General features: G+C 38.9%; 1 protein-coding gene across 4 annotated transcripts in view; it reads right to left on the bottom strand.

The window, feature by feature from the left end:
• Positions 1–20471, bottom strand: part of TFDP2 (transcription factor Dp-2) — a 50316-nt gene that overhangs the window by 29771 nt on the left and 74 nt on the right. For 3 of the 4 annotated variants that reach the window (XM_041475663.1, XM_041475664.1, XM_041475665.1), the window contains exons 2-3: positions 9585–9678; positions 4756–4822 (exon numbers count right to left, since the gene is read on the bottom strand). In XM_041475663.1, coding sequence (XP_041331597.1) covers positions 4756–4822; positions 9585–9626 — 109 coding nt within the window. In that variant the 5' untranslated portion in view covers positions 9627–9678. The remainder of the gene's footprint in view (positions 1–4755; positions 4823–9584; positions 9679–20471) is intronic. The other variant, XM_041475666.1, reaches the window with a different exon arrangement.

Genomic DNA, 20471 nt, shown 5'->3' with positions numbered 1-20471 from the left:
CCCATCCAGCACTGGGCACAGCCTGTTCCCAGCACGTGCCATGCAGCCTGGCATCCACGGGATCCATGGCATCCAGGGCATCCAGCTGCACCTGTGACTGCTGAGAACACTTGCATGGATGTACTTCCCTCACACACACATGCAGACCCATGGCCAAAGCCACACAAACCCACCAGATTCACTGAGCAGCCTGGGAAAAACCACTAATAAACCACTAATTAGCAGCTACTGCTGCACTGTGCCTTCATTTATCCAAGGCTCCCTGGATAATGGAACACTGGCACCACTGGGGTAACTTCAGTAAATACAAGGGTCATTCAAATGACCTGATCTTGATTTTAAAAAGACATTTGCTTACATATGGTGTGTGTTTAAGTGCCTTTTTGGACAGAGTTACTGTCAATAAAAAAGATTTTCATCTTCTAATCCCTACACAAATCCCTCATTTGGCAGCAGTACTGTCAAAACAATCTTAAGAGTTGATCAAGTTTTCAAAGAAATGTTTCCCTGCCCTTATTCTTACTTTTAATTTTCTTCATTGGCAAATATAAATATGTGGATGTGTAGATTTTAAAATACAGATAGGATGAAAAAGAACCAATTTGTTTTTGCAAGTGAGGTATTTCTTATCCACAGTGGCCAGAAAGAACAACCAAATTCTTCACAGTAAGAGGTTACTTTTTGTGTTTGTCAGCAGTTGAAAAAATAGTAAACAGAAAGTTTTACCAATTACAAATAAAATATTCCTCCCTACCATTTTCTTTTTTTCCTCCAAATAGCATCATGGTCTAGCTACTCATGTAACCTCAATTGCTTCAAATATTATTATTATATCATTATATTATTATATTTAGAAGGAAGTAGATGTGAAAAAAACATTCAACAGATTTTGGCATTCAACTGAAAGCAGAAATATCATCAAACTAACTATATATACTATCACAAAGCAACTGCAAAGGCTTTAAACATGGCCAAATTCTAAATAAATGCCAAGTCTTAATAACACCCATCATTTGGGGACAAAAAAGATTACACTGATTTATGTCCTGGGGCACAAGAGCAGTGAGTACAGTGATAAGCTGAACACAATGAGACCCATCAGCCTTGAGTCACGGTAATCTCACTGCATGGATGGAAAAGGTCAGCACAGATGGATCAAACTGGAATGATTTGTATAACAATACTCAATTCTTATATAATGTTTCTCAGCAGTACTTTCAAGGCACAAAGGAGGTCAGTGTCATTATTCCTATTTACCTATGGAAAACCAAGCACATGGGAAAGAAACCCACTTAAAACTCTCATCGGGAGGCTATAACTGCAATACACAGAGAGCCATCCCAAACTGAGCCTCCCCAGCACTGAAGCAAATTCAGAATAAGAATCTGACTGTGGATATATATGTATGTTTCTCTCAGAACAAAAGTGCTTTGCTTCTACATAAATTATTTTTCCATTCTTCAGTCACCACTATTGTTGCTTCTTGGGGAGAGAAACCAGTGTTGCTACAATTTCATATTTTAAAAAACCATCATTGCTACATAACTATTATTCTTCCTGGCATTTGTGCAATAATTTTACTGGCGCACAAAAAGAAAAAAATCAATTTAAATGATCTTTGGCTTCAAGCAGTCACAGATAAAGTTATTCATGTTTATGTACATGTATGTTCACATGCACACATAAAGCAGCTCACCAAACTCAGTTTAAATCATTATGTGCCACCCTAAAAAGCCTAATTTCACATAAACAACATGCACTCCTATACAAATACGAAGCTAAAGAGATTTTAGTGATTTTTTTTTCCTGTATAACTAAATCTGTTAGGTCTGCAGCTCAGTTACAAAGATAATCAGAAACAATGTCAACTGGAGAATCTATAGAATCTGTCACAGCCAGTTTGAAGGAGACCATGGCTGATGGGGAGCATAGCCCAACCAGCTGGGGCTACACACAAAGCTTACATCAACAAAAAAACCCATTGAATTTTCAAACAAAACACCAGCGAAGTGGTGGTAATTTGGATTTGATATTCAGAGCTCTAAAAAAATGTTCACTTTTTAAACATGTCTCCATGAACAGCCATTTTTAATAATACAGCCTACAGCTTGACAATGATGGCAAAAACCCCAGCTCAGAGCTGTGAGATATCAGCAGCCCATTAGGATATTATGGAATAACATATGTGATGTGTCCTCAGGGTCCTCTATTACACTAAGACAGATCAGTAAATTTACTGATCTCCAAGATCAGTATGGTAAAAGCATATAAAAAATTGAATTATTATTGCATTATTGGTACAAGTATTTTCTTGGTACATTTCTTTGTGTATTGCACAAAATTACTGGGCTACAAACCTAAATTTAAAAATTCCATAGAGATGAAATCAGAGATCTGTTTCTAAGGAAAAAATAAAATGGGGCAGACAGTTTTTCAATGTACTTCAGGCTTACACTGAGCAGTACAATTTCAGTTTTTTACTGTTCAATTTGAGACAGATCTACAGGAGTTAACAGCTGTTTGAATCTGAAAGTACCAGGCACAGGCCTATGGATTACTGCTTCTGATGTCTTGGTCATTCTAGCAGATCTCTTCAAGCATACAATGAAGTACTTCTCTTACAGCAGCCCTGTGCAGTAAGTTTTTAAAACACCAGTCCTGTCAGGACTTATTAAAAGTATTACTGTGTAATAGAAAGATGCATTGAAACGAAGTTCATTGTGAAGTTATCTTAGGATTCCCATGCAAAGCAAGCTCTCTATAACTGTGATGTGATTCATGGAGCCTGTTGCAAGATTGGTGCTCTGTGGCTGGACTCCCTTTACCCTCCACAGCAGTAAACAAGGAACAACATGTAAACTCATAGGAACTGGGACTACAGTGACAAAGAAGTATTAACTAAGGGCAGCAAGATTCCTGAAAACCTTTGTGTGAGTGTACATCACCCATGTTAAGGTAAGAATCCTGTACCTATGGCCCCAGCAGCAGCAGATGTGCCCAGCCCCACGCAGCCTCTCCTTCCCCCGGACACGGCTGTGCCCTGCCAGGCCCCCTCTGCTTGGCAGGGCAAATAACAAACACACACCACAATGATCTTTTTGGAAAGAAAAGAAAAATGCAACTTTTTTTTAAGCAAAAATTTCTGGACCTTGAAATCTGATGCTTTCAAGAAGGTCTTTCTTAGAGCAAATGGCCTCTCTCCTTTGTTTCTGAACATACCATAAATCCATCACGCCTCAGTCTAAGGGTATTATGAAGGCACATTATAAGTAGGCCCAGGTATGTAGCAATAAATTGTCTTTATTTTTATTATAGCAAATGATTTAATTTAAATAATGTATATTTTTAAAAAACAACCAAAAAAACCCCCAAACAAACAAGCAAAAACCCACCACGAACAAAAACCCAAAACCAAAGAAAAACCCAAAGAAACCAGACTGCCTTTACAAGGAAACTCACAAAGCCCTGTTAAGAGACAGTGGATCTGAATGCCTGTTTGGAGTTTTTCCTCCCTCCATAATGTCGAGAGTTTAACAGTGGACATGCCAAAAGAAGTAAAGGATATTTTAAACTGAAAGTAAGAGACAACTTAGATACTGGCTGTATCTGCACAAATTTCCCCAGCTTTTATGGAATATTTGATGTTCTAAGAAGAGTAATCCATTGTGAACAAGATGCTTTATTTCAATAGAGACGGCAACAATTTCTAACTATACCTCACGGTTAAAAAAAATCATTAGATCATAACATTTAAAAAAAATTCCAAAATTAAGGTAATAATGCATCCATCATCCCAGAAGTAAAATCTGATAAAAAGTGGGATATGGGTCACTGGGATATTCCTAACAGTAATGACCCATGCTTTATAAAGTTATTCAGTTATTTTCTGGACAAATCAATTGCTTGTTTCAGAAATTATTTGAAAATGTTGCACTTAATCTATTTCCCTAGTATCACAACACAATAATCACAAAACAATGAAGCACAATGTGCAATAAATAATTCTCAAAGGCCTCCACCAGTTTGTCATGTTCTGAAAAGTTTAGAAAACTAGGAAGATACTGTAGCTCCAGCCATTTTCTGTTTAGCTGTCTCAATTTTTCAGCCTCTTAGGTTTGATGGCATCAGCCAAAAATCAACCTTCCTGCTACTACATGCATGGGATTATTGAAGTGGATAATAGCAAACCAGTATTTACTTAGAAAGGTTGATTGAAATGTTTCCTGAACTGCAAATCCTTGAGTCTTCTAAAATAAATAAGGGGCTTGTTTTACTGGAATACCATAGCTGTTATGACTGATCCTAAATTGTTTTTGAGTCAAAAGTGATTAATCTAGAAGTGCTAAGATAAAACAGGACAGGACAAAACAAAATCATTATTGTAAATCGTGCAGAACATTTAGAAAGAAGTATGACATCATGCTTTAGCCTTCTCTGTCATTTCTGTCACAGAATCAGGGAATTTTAAGGGTGGGCTAGAAATCAGGAAATTTAGCATATTATTCACCATCGAGGAATGAAAAAAAGTGCTCATGTTATCCTCTTATTATTTTTATTACACCTTCTTTTCTCCTCTGAAATCCTGAAGACCTTCCCATCTTTGTACTGACACTTACATGTCAGTATTAAACAACTGCTGGTGGGGATGTATGAAATATATTTTGAACATTTAAATTCTGAGTATCCCAAATGTGAATCAATCATATATTGCAGTGAAATAAGTCTTAATGTATGTATCGAATAGAATTCTCTTACCTTTTGTTGGACTCTGGTTCTGATCTATAAATCCTTTCAAGTCTCCATTTGTGGAAGTCACACCAACCTGAACAAAACATTTATGAAGTCTTAAAATATGATAAACCTTTCTGTGTTTTCTAATATGCAACTAACAATATTATGAAAGCAACTTTCTGCATTATGAAACATCGTAATCCTATGGACAGCAGAGTCTAACAAGTGCATGAGACTCAAGGCAAGGTATCCAGGACATTCGGAAAGTCTACTTTTAACAAAGTTGTTACCTAAAAACCACCCTGAATATTCTGACTGTGTACTACATGTGACCCATGCTCAGCACAGCCCTCAGTTTATCTCAGGCATTGTCACATGGGACTGGCTCTTTCCTGCCCTTCCTGGCACGCCCAGTCGGATCCTCCTACACTGGCAGGCGCTTGTGCTGCTGTGGTGTCCCCAGAGGCTCTGTCCAAAGGGGCTGTCCCATCTTCCCTGCCACTCCCGGGCTGTCTCCCAGCAGGTGGCACCGGTGCAGCAGCGATGCAGCAGGGCTGGGGAGGGCCCGAGCAGGAACGCCCGGCTTGGAGCAGGGCAAAGGCAGGAAGACATAAAACAAACCACAACGTCTCCTTAGCACGGTTTGGAAGCAGATCCAGGAAAAGAGCAGCGCTCCAGGATCTCTTGTGCATGGGCACAAGGAACACTCGTGAGGTAAGAGGCCACTGTGGCTCCTCACACTGAGGATGTGTCTTGGGGAGATGTTTAACCAGAGGCTGGCACGGCTGGGAACTGCACAGGGTGAGGCACTGCCAGGCCCAGCCAAGGGGAAGGGGCTGCACTGCTGGCTCACACCTCTGCTGCCTTCACACCAACAACAGTGCCAGCTTCTCCCAGGACCCCTGCCTGCCTCTGCAGCAGCCACAACAACACAAATGGGAGAAATTTTAAATTCAGGGAAAGAATAGGGGTCCACGGGGATAAATATCATGTTAGATTATGGGCCTCAACTCATTCCAAGAGAAGGGATTACATGGAACATCTTCAAAGACAGCACTGAAATTTGTTCACAATTGAACATTCGGCTCTAGATCTACAATTGTACATTTCCCTATTAATTCACATCAGTCTTTTAATCAAACACTGAAGATGACGTACATATACAGTGTCAGAATGAAAATTCTAACTTCTACATTTAATTATCTGAAAGATTTTGTGTGTATGTTGTACTTTAGTGATCGAAATGACACAAAATTACAGAACTTCAGTTTGCACAGAAATACGTTCTTTTCATTACAATGATCCTAGTAGCACATTTATAAAGAGCAGCACTTTTCTCAATTTTATAATCCTTGTATCTCAGTTTAGAAGACCTTGAAAACAAACTTGAATTTCATGAGAACTGAAGTGAGAAATGTGGCAGATCTAAAGGAATTTGTTTCTCTGCAGAAGAATGATCCTAAGTCCTCAGAAGAAGCAATGTGTGATGCAACATGACAATACTGCTGCACAGCAAGGCCTTCATACGATTCCATCTCAGTGTTCAAGAGGTCCCAGGCCATGTTGTTATCTGACACAGATCACACACTGCTTTTGGGTATCTCATACTGTAACAACCCCTAAGCTGAAACCAGTATGCAATCCAATGCTTAATGGGTATCATTTGTTACTTTCTGTACTACTCCTGTGATATTTCTGCTTTATAACGCTGGCCCAGAGTGTCTGGATTGCTGGGCATGGCAGGAGCTGGACTCCTGCTTCTGCAGCACAAGGAATGCAGCCCCGATGGAAGATGAAGAAAGGACTTGGCAGGCCTTTGCACACTACTAAATATCTTGGAGGTTTGTTTGCCTTTCCTGTTAGGTGACTAAGTTTCCAAACAGGGTGAGGGGAAAGAAAGAGTCACAGCCAGAGTCTTGGATGGCGCCAAGTGCCACGAGCAGCTCCTGTAGCTCCTCTTGACTGCTTGGCTGGGCAAGTCTCTGTGACCACCCTCAGCAGTTAAACTTCCTTCCATGCTGACATGTGAAAGGAGAATATCATAGCATTTAAATGACCTTATCTATGGCAAGACAGCCACCTTCTGAGAAGCACTGACTAACTTCACAATCAAAACCAACAGTCTTATTCAAAAAACTTGCTGAAGTTGTATCACTCATTTGTTTGAATAAATGAAACTAAAAACATTTTTAATTTAACAAAATTTACCATGAGTATTTGCTCTTTTTTTTCTCCATTTTTTGTTAATACTGTTTTAGTGTCATTTTACCTGAAGGACTGATGGGAAATGAGATACAAAATAGACAAGAAAAAAACACATTTTCTCATATAAGTAAAGAATGAAATAACCCAGTTGGACAGGGTGATCTGGGTACAATGTATATGGCAAGCACATAAACATCTTCTTTTCCAAGAGAACCTGCAACATTTTATTATTCATAGGTACTTTGGTCGGATTAGTTTTCTAAGGAAGGTCAAATTACCCACAAACAATATTCCACAAACAGATACCAGAAAGGGTCCTCTGTTTAAAGAAAATGAGCAGTGAGCCCAGCCTGGATAACCACACACTCAGAAGGAAGGAAAAACGGTGACGGGGAAGGTTTTTCATCTTGCACACACATTCCATCTACAGGAACGTTCTGGCACGTGCTTGAAGCACAAGCTGCCTTGGACAGGAGGTTGTCCACCACAGCTTCTTGCAAGGTGGAAAGCCATTCCAGGCACAGCTCACTGCACGGGGCTGTGATGCAGCAGGAGCACAGACATGCCCAGCTGAGGAGCACTGATTGCAGAAAGTAGAGGTGGCAGCTTCCTGCTGTGCACATTTGACAGAAGATACGTGTCCTGCAAGAGTTTCCTGGAAGATGCTCAAATTCCAGTACTTTAAAATTTCCTTTCTTTGATACTTCAACATAAAGGAAAATGATGGAAGTACTCTCACAAGGAAGCTCACTCCCTCAACTCACTCCGCAGATCACTAAACCATTTCTGACACTGTAACAAATACTAACCTTACATTTGAAACAGGTTTCCAGCTGCAGAAACCCGCAGGCATATACAGAATCTAAACCCTGCAACTCTGCAAATTCAGAAGCATTATGGCCTTCTAACAGCACCAGGAAACACCAGGGCTGACACTATTCTGAGTAACCAGAGCAATTCTGAGTAACCAAGGCTGGGAAAACCCTAAGAAGTGCTACCAATGACACAAAGCATATGACCACCACAGGTAAACATGAAAACTGAGTCCTACGTTCATCTGCACCACAGTAGCTGACTTTTTTTAAACATAAACCCATAAATATTAGGTATTTAACTAGGTTGGCATGATTTTTGACATTCAAAATTTCAAAGCGTGCATACCAATAAAATATTTCTTCTCTAAAGTAACCATAGCATTGTACTGAAGTAAGCAACAGAATTATATTTCTATATTCAGAACAAGAGTAGGTTACCCAGAATGAATGTCATGTCTGTCCTCTGAGATTTTCAAAACCCAAAGCCCTGATGGAGCCCTGAACAAAGCACTGAGCAACTGGGCTCCAGTGTCAAAGAGCTTTACACAAAACACCAGAGTAAATGGCCTCCTGAAATCCCTTCCAGCCCGTGCCACTCTATGACTATTACACAGCTCTCCATGGATTTTATTGGGATTGGTATTTATCCTTTGACTGCATCAAACAAAAGGTCAAAGCCACAAATGACCTGGATTTGTGCAGCTGTCCCACATACATCAGTAGAATTACTTATTTGTACTAGAGATGAACATGACCTATGAAATAATAAGAAAAGGGCTTTGAATATACACATATACACTTTATGTCTTGGTAAGCTTGAATCAGAAGGTGAGATATAAGATACCTCAAAGCCTGGAAGTACACACCAAAAAAGCTATTAATAAAGCCAACAGAAATTTCCAACATTTGAGAATTAATTTAACCAAACTATCACTGGCACCAATCTAACCCAATATGCACAAAAGCTTTTGCAGTTACTGAACAGAGCACATTCCTAGGCTCCCTGCACTTTCATTGTGGGCACTTTGGTGGTGTTGGTTCCTAAACCCACTCAGATTTAACTAGAATGCAGGATGTCAACAGGCAAATTGCCCAGGGCCCAAAGTCGTACTCAATTCACTGATCACCAGGATTAATCAGAACTGTTCTCTGTACAAGCTGTGTACCTCAGGAAGCACAGCTAATTAGGCAGAAAATTAAGGTCAGGATGTTAAGACATTTCATAAGCTTCCTCAGAACTCAGGATAGAGGAGTCAAATATAGAGCCTTGAGACACCACTACAGGCTGGGTCATGAGCAAGCAAAGGAACAAGACGGCCTCCAGTCTTCTAGAAACCAAGAGTGTACCAACAGCAGCCAAATAATATGTAGTCTTTCTATTTTTTCTTGAGATCTGAGACTGAGATCTGAGACTCAGACCCAGTAGAAGGATTTTACAGACATGCAAAGGTGAGAAGATTCAACAAAATGTGCAGCTTTCACATAAGTTTGAAGAAATGTTAGAGAAATCACTGACTCATAGAATATCTCAAGGTGGAAGGGACCTGAATGGATCAATATGAAAACAGCATAAAACATTGCCTCAGTTATCAGTCTGACCAACAGCTGAGTAAACTCCACATGCTTAAAGAGCTTCCAACCAGTTTAAATTTATCAAAATACTGCAGAAGATGATGGGGTACAGATTTTTGGTACACAAAAATCAGATAAGATACATGAATTTGAAGGTCTTTGTCATTGATTTTTTATATTTGTCCACACAATTCTGAAAGTCAGCAGTGACTGGCAGAATGCCAATATGAAAAGTAATATACATTGAAGAGTTATACTTACATTTTTTGCCGTCATGTCAGACAGTATTGCTTTATATTTCATAAAGCCATAAGATATCCCTTTTCATCTTCACATAATCTTTAAAATGCACATCCTGTAAGACAGTTAATGACATATCTTAGTTGAAATCCAAGCTTCTGATAAAATAATCACCACTATAGTCAGGTTCTACAGACATACTAAAAATGTTCATTGCTTGAACAGGCAGAGATTAAATCCTATATATAAAGGCCCAACTTACATAAAGGCCTGACTACATTAATGTGCTAGCAAACCATGCTATATCATTACTAAAGTTTTGTAATTAAACCCATGAAAGTTTTACATTTAATGCAGATTGGTTTTAAAAATGGAGGTGAATTACTTCACTGTCTCTTTAGCCAGAATAGAGAAGGCTTTTAATGAAATGTATATATGCAGAAAACATTCAGAATTTTTAGGAAACATGCAAGAAAAATAACTATTAATCTCTAACTCATCTTTTAAATATTTTAATTTTTTTTTATTAAACCTGTGTAGTTAGAGTTATAATATTAGCATTCCAGAAAAAGATAAAAATTTTGATACACCAAGAAATAGTTTAAAGTGACTTATTTTTTAAATGAAAGCTTCCAAAAGCCTTACAGAAAACAGAAGAAAAGTTACAAATCAATGCTGTCAGCAGAAACCATTTTAAAGATCGAAGTAACTTGACAAAGCGTTTAGGTACCTTGAAAAGTACTTTATAAGTACTACTTGCAGTTTAAAAATGGACTACAAAAGACATTCAAACTGCGTTTGGATGAATAAAAGAGAGAACTGTTCACACTTTGAAAAGTGGAATCAATTGAGTAAAATTAGGAAGATACCTAAACTACTTATCAAAGAAAAGTCATGACAATTTACAGCAGAACTCACTAGCTACACAAGTGGGATGCAATTCATGCCATTTCCTCTGTATTTTAACCTGTGACAAGTTTGAGAATGGCCAGTGTCTTCACCTCCCTTCAGGAAAGTGCCTGGGGTTCTTTCAGCAGTGTGTGCAACTAATGAGGAACTCCACCATCACATCCCATCACTGCTTTAGTAGTTTTGGATAACCCAGGAGAATTTTAAATTCTAGGCTGTTTCTATACATTTCTTGATTTATTCAGACATCATATCAATTAAACTGTTAGTGGAAAACCATTTTATTCAACTTAGAGGTGTCCTCCACTTCCTGTTGCCTGAGTTGTACTTATCTTCCTTGGTGCCTCCCTTCATTGCAGCCATAACTGAGCAGTTGCTCCAGCATATGAACACCACACAAATCTAACTAAGACATTCTCCTGTGAAAACTTGTACATTTTAGTTTCACCACAAAACATCCAAGAAAATAATACAAATTTTTCTCTGGCTTTAGAGAAGATACTACCAAGAGGTATCTATTCCCACCCTGGGAAAAGGAGCTACTGGATCTGGTAATAATCCTGAAACCTGAAGCCATAAAGCTACAGGGGTCATGGCAAGGAGCAAATACTGAATTCTTGCAATGCATCTGAAAATTATGATCTTTGGTGCCTGTTCTTTTTCGACATTTCTGACCCCTGCAGATGAACTCTCCAAATCCATCATCTGGGGCTCTGGCCAAAATTCACGTTGCAGTCTGGCCTCCCTCTCTCTCTTTAACAGGCTTTACAAGTAATTTACTCAAATAAAATGCAGTTAAGAACATAATTGCTGAGCAGTTTTAACTTATTTGCAGATAAGCAAACTAGGTTCATCTTTGACAAGTTATTTGCTGTCAAGCTTAATGATCCAGAAGGTATTGTCCATAAACTATTACAGTCCTTTGCCACAGTGCTCTTCAGCCAGTAAGAACAGTTGGGATTCTTCCAGCTTTATGAACACATTTTGTCAAGCCTGAGAAGCCAGACTTTGTGACCCCACCATCTGCCATGACCTCTTGTCAGGTTCAGACAAAAGAACCGACACAGATGGCCTCAAAATGGAGATTTTCTTCATTCCCAGTTGCTGCATGTGCTTGCACCACACAGACAGAAAAACATAAAACTCAACCTTTTTTCTTCTTTAGCTGGTTTCTACTGAAATGAGGCTGCATAAAGACAGAGCCCAGAGCACGTGAGACACAAAGATTGCTTTTTTTGAACTACATTTGTCCCTTCATAAGCTAAGCCTTGGTTTATAATCCACTCCCATAAATTTGCCTTTTGGTCATATACTGTACGGCACAAGGAGCCAATCAAACTATCTGACTTTGTAAACTCTGAGTTGTAGCTTCTTTTAAAACATATTTGCTAATTAATCACTTATGCCACTGATATTAAAAAGCCAGTTTGAGCATTAAATTTACAAAAGCCCAGGTAATTAAGCTCTAGTTACAGCAAAACAGTACAGGAGTTTTATCTGTACCTAATCCAACTACAAGTTAAAAGCCAGATCTATTCTGAAGTTTTGGTGATTCTGAAGCTGAGTCCTAGTGCAACAAACAGTGCAAAACAGAAAACAGTTATCTGCAGAATAACACTGTACTCCTTATGTTTATTTTCTATCTATTGTCCAGTCTTATTTTTAAATTACCCCATAAGACAACATAACAGTCTGTTCTCTGCTTTACCAAACTTACCCTCGTTTCTCTTCTAAAATTTTATCAATACAAGTCACACCCTCACCTAGAGCAGCACCATACAAAGATCCTCCTCAGTGCCAGAGGCCAATTCCCAACAGAAAGTGCCATTTATGCAATATTACATCAGTACTAAACATCTACAAATGAACACAACTATTGGACAATCACCTAAATTGTTATGATGAAAAGTCTTTACAGAACACATGAAAGATAAAAAAGAGATATTTTAGTATACTGGAATGATTTTTATCACCACTAAGGAGTGTTTTTTCTCATTTACCTGATAAATAGTATTGCAAAGTGAAAATTACTCCAGGTAACTGGGTCAGCTAAGAGGAAAGTGTGATGAGTTTCAAGAAAAAGAAACCTGTATAACATCAGCCTTTCCACAAGAAAGTAATTTACACTCTTCATATCCCTCTCCATAGTACTAACTTTCAACTATTACAAGACTGATTTCAGAAGACAGCAGTAACAAAATGACTCCTTATTAATCAGTACAGGCTCAGTTTTAAACCACTAATTTATGCACAGCATATACATGGCTTAGACCACCTGTTACACATATGCTGCTTCAGTATGTCTCAAGTTTTCAGATCAGTAAAATTTCAGAATTATTAAGTACTTATCAGAAATCCACCTGTTCCCAGGAAGTGTTTCTCCAGCTTGTTCCTAAAACATGCTGCAATATCTAACTCCTTTTTGAAAAAAAAATAAGATTAAAAATAACCAAGACAGGAATCCCATATAATATCCAGCTTGTCACTCAATAAAGCTCTTCAAAAAAGCCAACCAAGGTATTTATTCTACAAGCCACACACACAGGATGGGAAAGAAGTCACCACCTTCACCTGTCACACAGTAATTTTTATTTTGAAAATAACATTAGAAAGTGGCTCTAAGGAAGCCTTTGAAAGGAAATGCCAGCATGATGTGTATGATGAAGGTCTGGCAGGTATCACAACTTATTTTTCCACTGTAAGCAACTTTATGCCTTCAAAAAAGTCCTAGTAGATAATAGACAAAGTAATTAGAGAGACTGAAGCAAGCCTAAGTGATTTGACCACTGAATGATATTACGTATTTTCGACAAAATAAAATAATTTGAGAAGATTATTCAGTTTGAACTGTCATTGTTTAATCACCTTTACTTGAGTTAAAAGGCTGCAACCTGCAAATCCACAGCACAGCTCTCCCAACTATACAACACAAAAAGGAGATGAGAATTACTGCTTTAAACCTAGATCCAAATGAAAGATAAAACAACCTGAACCCAAACTGAAAGTGAAGATCTCAACATGTAGTTAAGATCGAGCAAAATGCCAATGTATCATCAGAAAAAATTAACTGACACCTCCTGGCAACAGCAGTAATTATGACTCAAGTTTACACAGCACAAAGAACTTGGAAAAACAGAGGAGGCATTCCTGCAAGTTCAAGGAGTATAAACTGTAGCACTTCAGCTCCATGAGGGAGAACAACCAACCTGTATGGTTTGCTAAAAGCAAATGTCCCCTCAAGGACTTAATGTAGCAAATACTGAGGCAACAAATGAATTGGATCCCATTCAGTGCTCTCGGAGTGGATCCCAAATGCTACATCCCAATCACTCCCACTATTTGTTGTATTTACTCACTGTTGTACCTATTATTTACTACAATGTACATAGTATATGACTGTACATGGATACATGACTAATAAAAGCACTGTTTGATGGAGGCTGCTGAATATCCTGAATCCCAGTGATGAAGACAGGTCTGAGTGCGAAGAACATGTAACACGGGAAGAAAATCCAAAGCTGGATTCAAACTCTCTCCTAGCTGAAAGTGCTCCAATTCTCCATTCAGTAACTGCACTGCTGACCCTCAAGTTCTGCTGCTTGCCCAGTCCTGACAGTGCTGAGTCCCCATTTCCAGTAACTGGACCTGGGTGCTCCTTCCCTCAAGGACTCAGTTTCTTAGGCGTGTTCCTAGACATGCTCAATGCCAGCACCAGCACTGAACCACATGTCTAAGAACAGGGGCAGCACTCATGGCTTCCTTCAAAATCAGTGGGGTGAAGCATGTCTCTTATTGTCCAAATAAGGAGAACTTTACATTAAACACATGGAGTAATTCCCAAGCACTTGAACCTTTGAAGGCTCTTCTAATTCCCCAAGCCAGCTTACTGTCATTCAAGATAGAGTACACGGGGCCTGACATCAGCACAGTGGGTAATATTCATGCAGCACTTAAAGCATGATCTAAAATGTCTTTTTGAGATTTACAGACAACTTTTATCACTACTAAGATAAATTTTGGAGTAAGAGAAATTTAGCTGCAAGGCTTTTTTTTTTAAAAGCAGACAATCTATTCTATAAGCTCATTTTTTTGTTCTCTCACTGGGTTTCTAGCCCATAGCTGACTACTATACAGGCACAACATTTGGGAGTCTGCTGCTTCAGTAGTAAGAGGCAGGTACAACTTCCTTTCAAAGCAAACAGCACACTGTATTTTCACAAACATATTTTTGCCTGAAGAAATTTCATTTTCACAATGGATTGACATTTGAAAAAAAAAAAATTTAGTGATTTATGTGATGACTGTAAAATACCATGGTAAGATGGTCTTTGTGCATTGCCAAGAATACCCTGGCTCCTCTTTCAATCAAGCCCAGCTGAAAACAGCATCTTTTTGTCTACTGAGACTTCACACCAGCTTCTTCCTAACACCAGCCCATACACTGTATGATACATCAGAGAATGCTCTAGATATTAATTTGGTTTTGTAAGTTTTAATTTTGAGATTTTAAAATTTCCAGAATTATCAGTGTATTGACAAATATATAGAAATGTTTAACCACACTATTGAGATATACTTTTGGTTACACTTCACAGCTGGAAGGATCTTAACGTTCAATGAGCTGAAGATAATGATACATTTGCATTTAATTAAAAATCATCAAGTTATATGGCAACAAAAAACTTGACTATGAAGACTTAGTAGCTATTTCTTCCATTGTCCTTATAGTTTGCTAGAAACTTTGCTCTAGTTTAATGCCACTATTTAACTCTACTCTTGCATGGGTTGAAGATTATGACAGTATTCACCAAAGGGTAAAGGTTACAAAAATGTCATACTTCTTTAATTATAATTTGGTACAAAGGCAAAAAGGGATTTTTTAGTGATGAACAAGCTCACAAATAGTGATTACAGCACACAACGTTACCTGAAGGGCAAGGTTCCATGAAATACACTGCACTGCTCTCAGATCCCACCCTGCTAAGACTGCTACAAGGGATCTTCCACTGCTACCCACTTCTTCCACTTTCCACTCCTTCCCAAAGCTGCACACTCTCAACAGCTCCCATTCCTACCTGATCCCCTCAGTGAGCCACCTCAGCTCTAATATTGTCAGAATTCCAACAGTGGGGCTCACGGGGGTACAAGAAAGTTTTCCACATGCTGTGACCCTGCAGCTGCAAGGGCCACCTCGCTGTGCACAGCACAGGACCAACCCTCAGACTCACCACTGACTGACCAGTCCCACTTCTGAAAAAATGCACTCATGATCCCTCAAAATTTACTTATGGATTGAAATGTGACAAAAGGTTGGATATGGCTTGTTCATATGAAGACTACTGTCTGCTTTTGAAGAATTCACTGGGGTGTGTGCACGCTTCAAAAATCCATTAGGAAGGGGGATATTTTTGTCTCCAGATCACAGCTTCCTCAATTTCTTATACAGCAAAAAACAGGATTAACAATTTGCTTTTGACAGAGAGCAGAAGTCTGCTGTTATACCAAATCAATACACAGCTTGAAATCGTATCAGTTGTATGTATGAAGTTATTGATCTAAAAAAAGTTTGAATGTATTTGCAATTGTAAGTTGAATTTTAAATAAACTAAAGTTTACAATAACCTGATTGCACCTTTAAGAGAACAGAAATATATTTCTCGCATTCCTCAAATCTCAAGGTCAAGTTTATAACAAAAGGAAGTTACCTAACTCCTTCCTTCCAAGAAATGGAGAGCCCATGCACACCCAGGTTTCTTATTTCACTCTGAGGACATAAGCTGACTTTCACTTGCAGTTTCTAATCTCATCCATAATTACTAGTCATGTTACCACCATATATTCTTGGATGAGCATTACAGTTCACAAGTGACTTTTAGTATGTCAATGCATTGGCATTCACAAGCCTTAACGAGCAGCTACTGATATATTTGCTTTAATTCCCACAAATAGCATTATAATAGCTGCTACCAAGTCGAAGAATTCCTCTATACAACTAAAAGTTCACAGCCTTAAAGACAGTGGGTACCTGTTGCAACCTGCTAATTTCTTTCTGGCCTTATTTTTCTTTTTTCCCCACCCTGAAATTTGCAATAAGAAAAGAGTAAATTAAAATGGTCCCTTATTCACACAGAATATATTTGTGTACACCCCCCATAGGTAAACAGATTATGAATTCCTATCAAATTAACCTTCCCATACACCCAGCCAGATGTTATAGCCACCCAGCAGAGGTCAGTGAGGGACTCCATTGAACAAAAGTACTAAAGAGGTTGTAAGCCACAAGTGAATCATTTGCTATTCCCACCCAAACCAACACAAATCTGGCAGCAGCAGAAGCCTGATGGAACAGGAGAAACCTGCCTTGCCAAACAGAGGAGCATACTCTACACTCAACAGGAAAAAAATAAATTGAGCTGCAAGACCAGAATTACAGTCATAAATGGATTTTGGTCTATAGATGTTAACAAAGATTCCATGGTTTGGACACGGGCACTCCATTCACTGTTAGCAAAGAACTGAGGAGCAGAAGCACAGTCTCAGCTACCATCACTGCTTCCTCTGACCACTGCTTGTGTAAAACCTGCTGGCCAGGGCACATCCACTGACTGAAATAACACAAAACCAGCCAAAACAACATCATCTTTATAAAGTGGATGATTTCTACAGGTCATGTTAAAACCTGGCTGTTCATGTCAGTCAAATATCCTACAGACTGTAAACGAGGAAGATCCCAATGCTGTGGCAGTTCTGGATAATGCCTTCAAAGACACTTCTAAAGAAACCCCTTCTAGAATTCATGCTTAAATGATTTGGGAAATCACTAAAAATCAGGTTGTCTTCTCTTTTAAACATTATCAAGCCAGAAAGAATGAAACTGTGCCAACACCTGAATTGCTGCAGTTCACAACCAAGCACACTAACAAAACCAAACATTCATCTTTTCCCAGCTTGGTTCCAGGCTCCATAGTGACAGCCAGTACTGGATGTGAGCTAGCTAAAGCATTATTTTTCACCAAGTCAGTGCTACAAAAATCTAGAATTCACTTCAGGTTTCAGTAAAGACAAATATCCTCAAAAATGGCTTCACAGTAGACTGTGGATTTTGCAAACCATGTTCTGAAAGGCAAAAAGTTTCTTCAACAGTACTAAGTGAATAGCTGGACCTTAAATTATTTTCAAACATCTTTTTTTTCATTTAATTACTGTTCTGTATTTCAGCAGGAGTATGATATTCTACAAAGCTGTGCTTTTGTTACAGCTCCATTGTAATGGTCTTGCAAACTGAACTATTGTAGGCCTGCAGTTTGACTTGCTTGATTTTTATGCTATAGATATTGAAAACCATAAAAGTAAATTTGAGCAGTCTGTAAAGCCCTTTATTGGAAACTATCACTGCACACAGGACATCAGACCAAGGAGCAAAGGCGTTAATTTAATTAAACTATGAAAGTAAGATCACTTGCTACTGCCTCACATCCCTGCAGAAGAGTCATAGTCTACAAATCAAATAATGGGGGGAAAAGAATTCATTTCATTCTAATACTGGATGTTATAAAATATACATGAAGAGTGAATCCAGAAGGTTGTTAAAAACTCTCACTCCCTACCACACCTGCAGCTTTTACAACATTTCCTTGCATATCCTTGGTTTCTCAGATCCCACCACAGGCATTTGTGCCCTCAGCTCCACCATGATATGTGCTCTATTACCACACCAAGACACTGGGATTGTTTTTCACCTAACACCTAAAGTTTTGTGACAAACCCATCTGATTCCAGTGGTTTCTTGGCTTTATGTACAAAAAAATCCACAAGTGTATTTCCTTGCAGTAGAACAGACAGCTGATTTTCCCTATTTTAAGATTCACTGTTGGTTCATTAAGAGTCACGTACAGTGAATGTAATTGGAAAGGTAGTGGAGAAAGTCTTATAGCATTCCACTCAAAAAATGAAAAAGCAAACAATTTAAGAAATTATCACTTATTAGAGACAGCCCTAAGAACATTATGTTAAGGTAGCACACCAGAAGAAATGCAATTCCAAGAACTGAATTAGACTGGCTATAACTAGAACTCATTCTGCTCCACATTAGGATACAGAAATTTAAATATTTCTCTCTGCATAGGATGGGCTGCAGCAGCTTCTCCTCCATACCATGCAAGTCACTACTCTATATTGCATTTAGAGATTCACATTCAGCTTTCAAAGGCACAGTGACAGGGTCTGCGCATCTAAACTAACATCATACACCCTTGAAGAGGATGTAATGCTGAAATTTTGGTCCCTGTTTCTTCACTAAACCTTTAACAACTTTAGCCAAAGCTACTGAATTATCTTCACTGGGAGGGTGCTCCCAGCTGCTCAGGAAGTGTGTCCAGATGCACCAGGGGTCTCTGCAGGGCTGTCCAACACAGCCACGGCAGACAGAGATAAGGAATTCTCTTGTACTACCGACATCCCCTGCAGAGCAGCACTGCTCTGCCCAGCTGGGTTGCTTGACCTGTGCCTTATACCATGGAGAGCTGCTGCCAAGATGCTGTTCTGAAAACTGTACCTCCCCACCTGGAAAAGAGAGGCCACCAGTCAGAACCCTCTGCAGCAATTAAGAGCATTCCTCTTACCGGGGTGTTTTCTGTAAAATTAATTCTATTAAGATAGTACAAGTCAAATGGTTTCTTTTTGCTATGCTGCAGTAGTGATTTTTTTTTTTCAAAGAGGAAGTGGTTAAAAGAAAGCCAAATAATTTGACAGTAATATAACATCACTCTTAAATTCACCCATGAGACAATCTTATTAATATTTAATAATTTTCTTTTTTCCTTAGTAGAGAACTAAATCATTTGACCTGTTACTCTGTCCTCTTCTAGAAGCACCAGACTTGCTTCACAGTAAGAAACTTTTCTAAAGAAAACTTGACTTTCTTTTCTTCCACCTCTCCTGCCAAGTCTTTTCTTTTCTATAACACAAACTTCTCCTTGGTCCTCTCTGTTTTTTCCAAAGTGCTATATTTAACACGCTACATGTTAGTTTGAACAGAAGCTCCTGAAATTCAATACTTCACTGCGTAAAAAACACCGGTGAGTATACACAGCATTGGCACAAATATGGCCGTGAAACACAGTTCTGCATTTGCCCTGTAACACTGCTCCTCTCAGTCTTTGCCACACTTATACAGATCTGGTTTTGTGTATGACAGGATATAATATAATCAAAAGAACTGAAGTTAATTTGGGAAGGGTAAAGGAATAGAGAAAAATGTATTAATTTCTTTTTTAACAGCACCCATTTTTACCAGCATAACGTTATTTCTGAATCAAAGATTGTAGCAAGTTACAATTTGTTACAGCACCACACAACCTCCAACATTTTACTATCTTTTCTCAACATAATTAAGCTACATCAGTGATAGTAGTTGCAAAAAAAGTCACTGTGAGCCATATTAATGAAGAGTCAAAAACTAACTGAATTGCTTTCAGAAATATGAAAACTGACCAAAAATTATTTGTAAAAAATGTTAATCCAGTGTACTATATAATATCAATTAAAACTATTCATTTTCTCTGTCAAATCAAGAATTTACAGAGAAAATGAAACCCAAAGTCCTTTCCCCAGAGGAGAACAGCATAAGTTGTGATACAGAGCTCGGCATCCCCCCTTACTCAATGAGGGAGCACGCTCTCATTTGCGGTTTTCTTCCACATTGCAAGGAAGTTTGCTTATTCCGTATTTTCCTCCTATTGTTTGTATTCCCAGCTCCAACAGACGCTGTTTACACCGGGTTCACCTCTGCCGCCGAGCCCTTTACAGCTGGAAGCCCGGGCAGGCCTGTAACTCCCAGGAAGATGCAGGCAGGGAAGTTTTGTTGTTGTTGTTGTGCCGGACTGACCCTCTCCCGATAAGAGCGGCGGGTGAGAACCGCCCCGACACGAAGTTCAGGCACCACTGAGCAGGGCCGGGCGCTCGGCCGGTGCCTTCCCGCTGCGGGGCCGGGCCCGGGCC

Source organism: Pyrgilauda ruficollis, unplaced genomic scaffold, assembly GCF_017590135.1.
Source record: "Pyrgilauda ruficollis isolate IOZ18807 unplaced genomic scaffold, ASM1759013v1 scaffold36, whole genome shotgun sequence".
NCBI lineage: Eukaryota > Metazoa > Chordata > Aves > Passeriformes > Passeridae > Pyrgilauda > Pyrgilauda ruficollis.
Note: the sequence above shows the minus strand (reverse complement) of the source record. Positions and strands in the feature narration are given on the sequence as shown.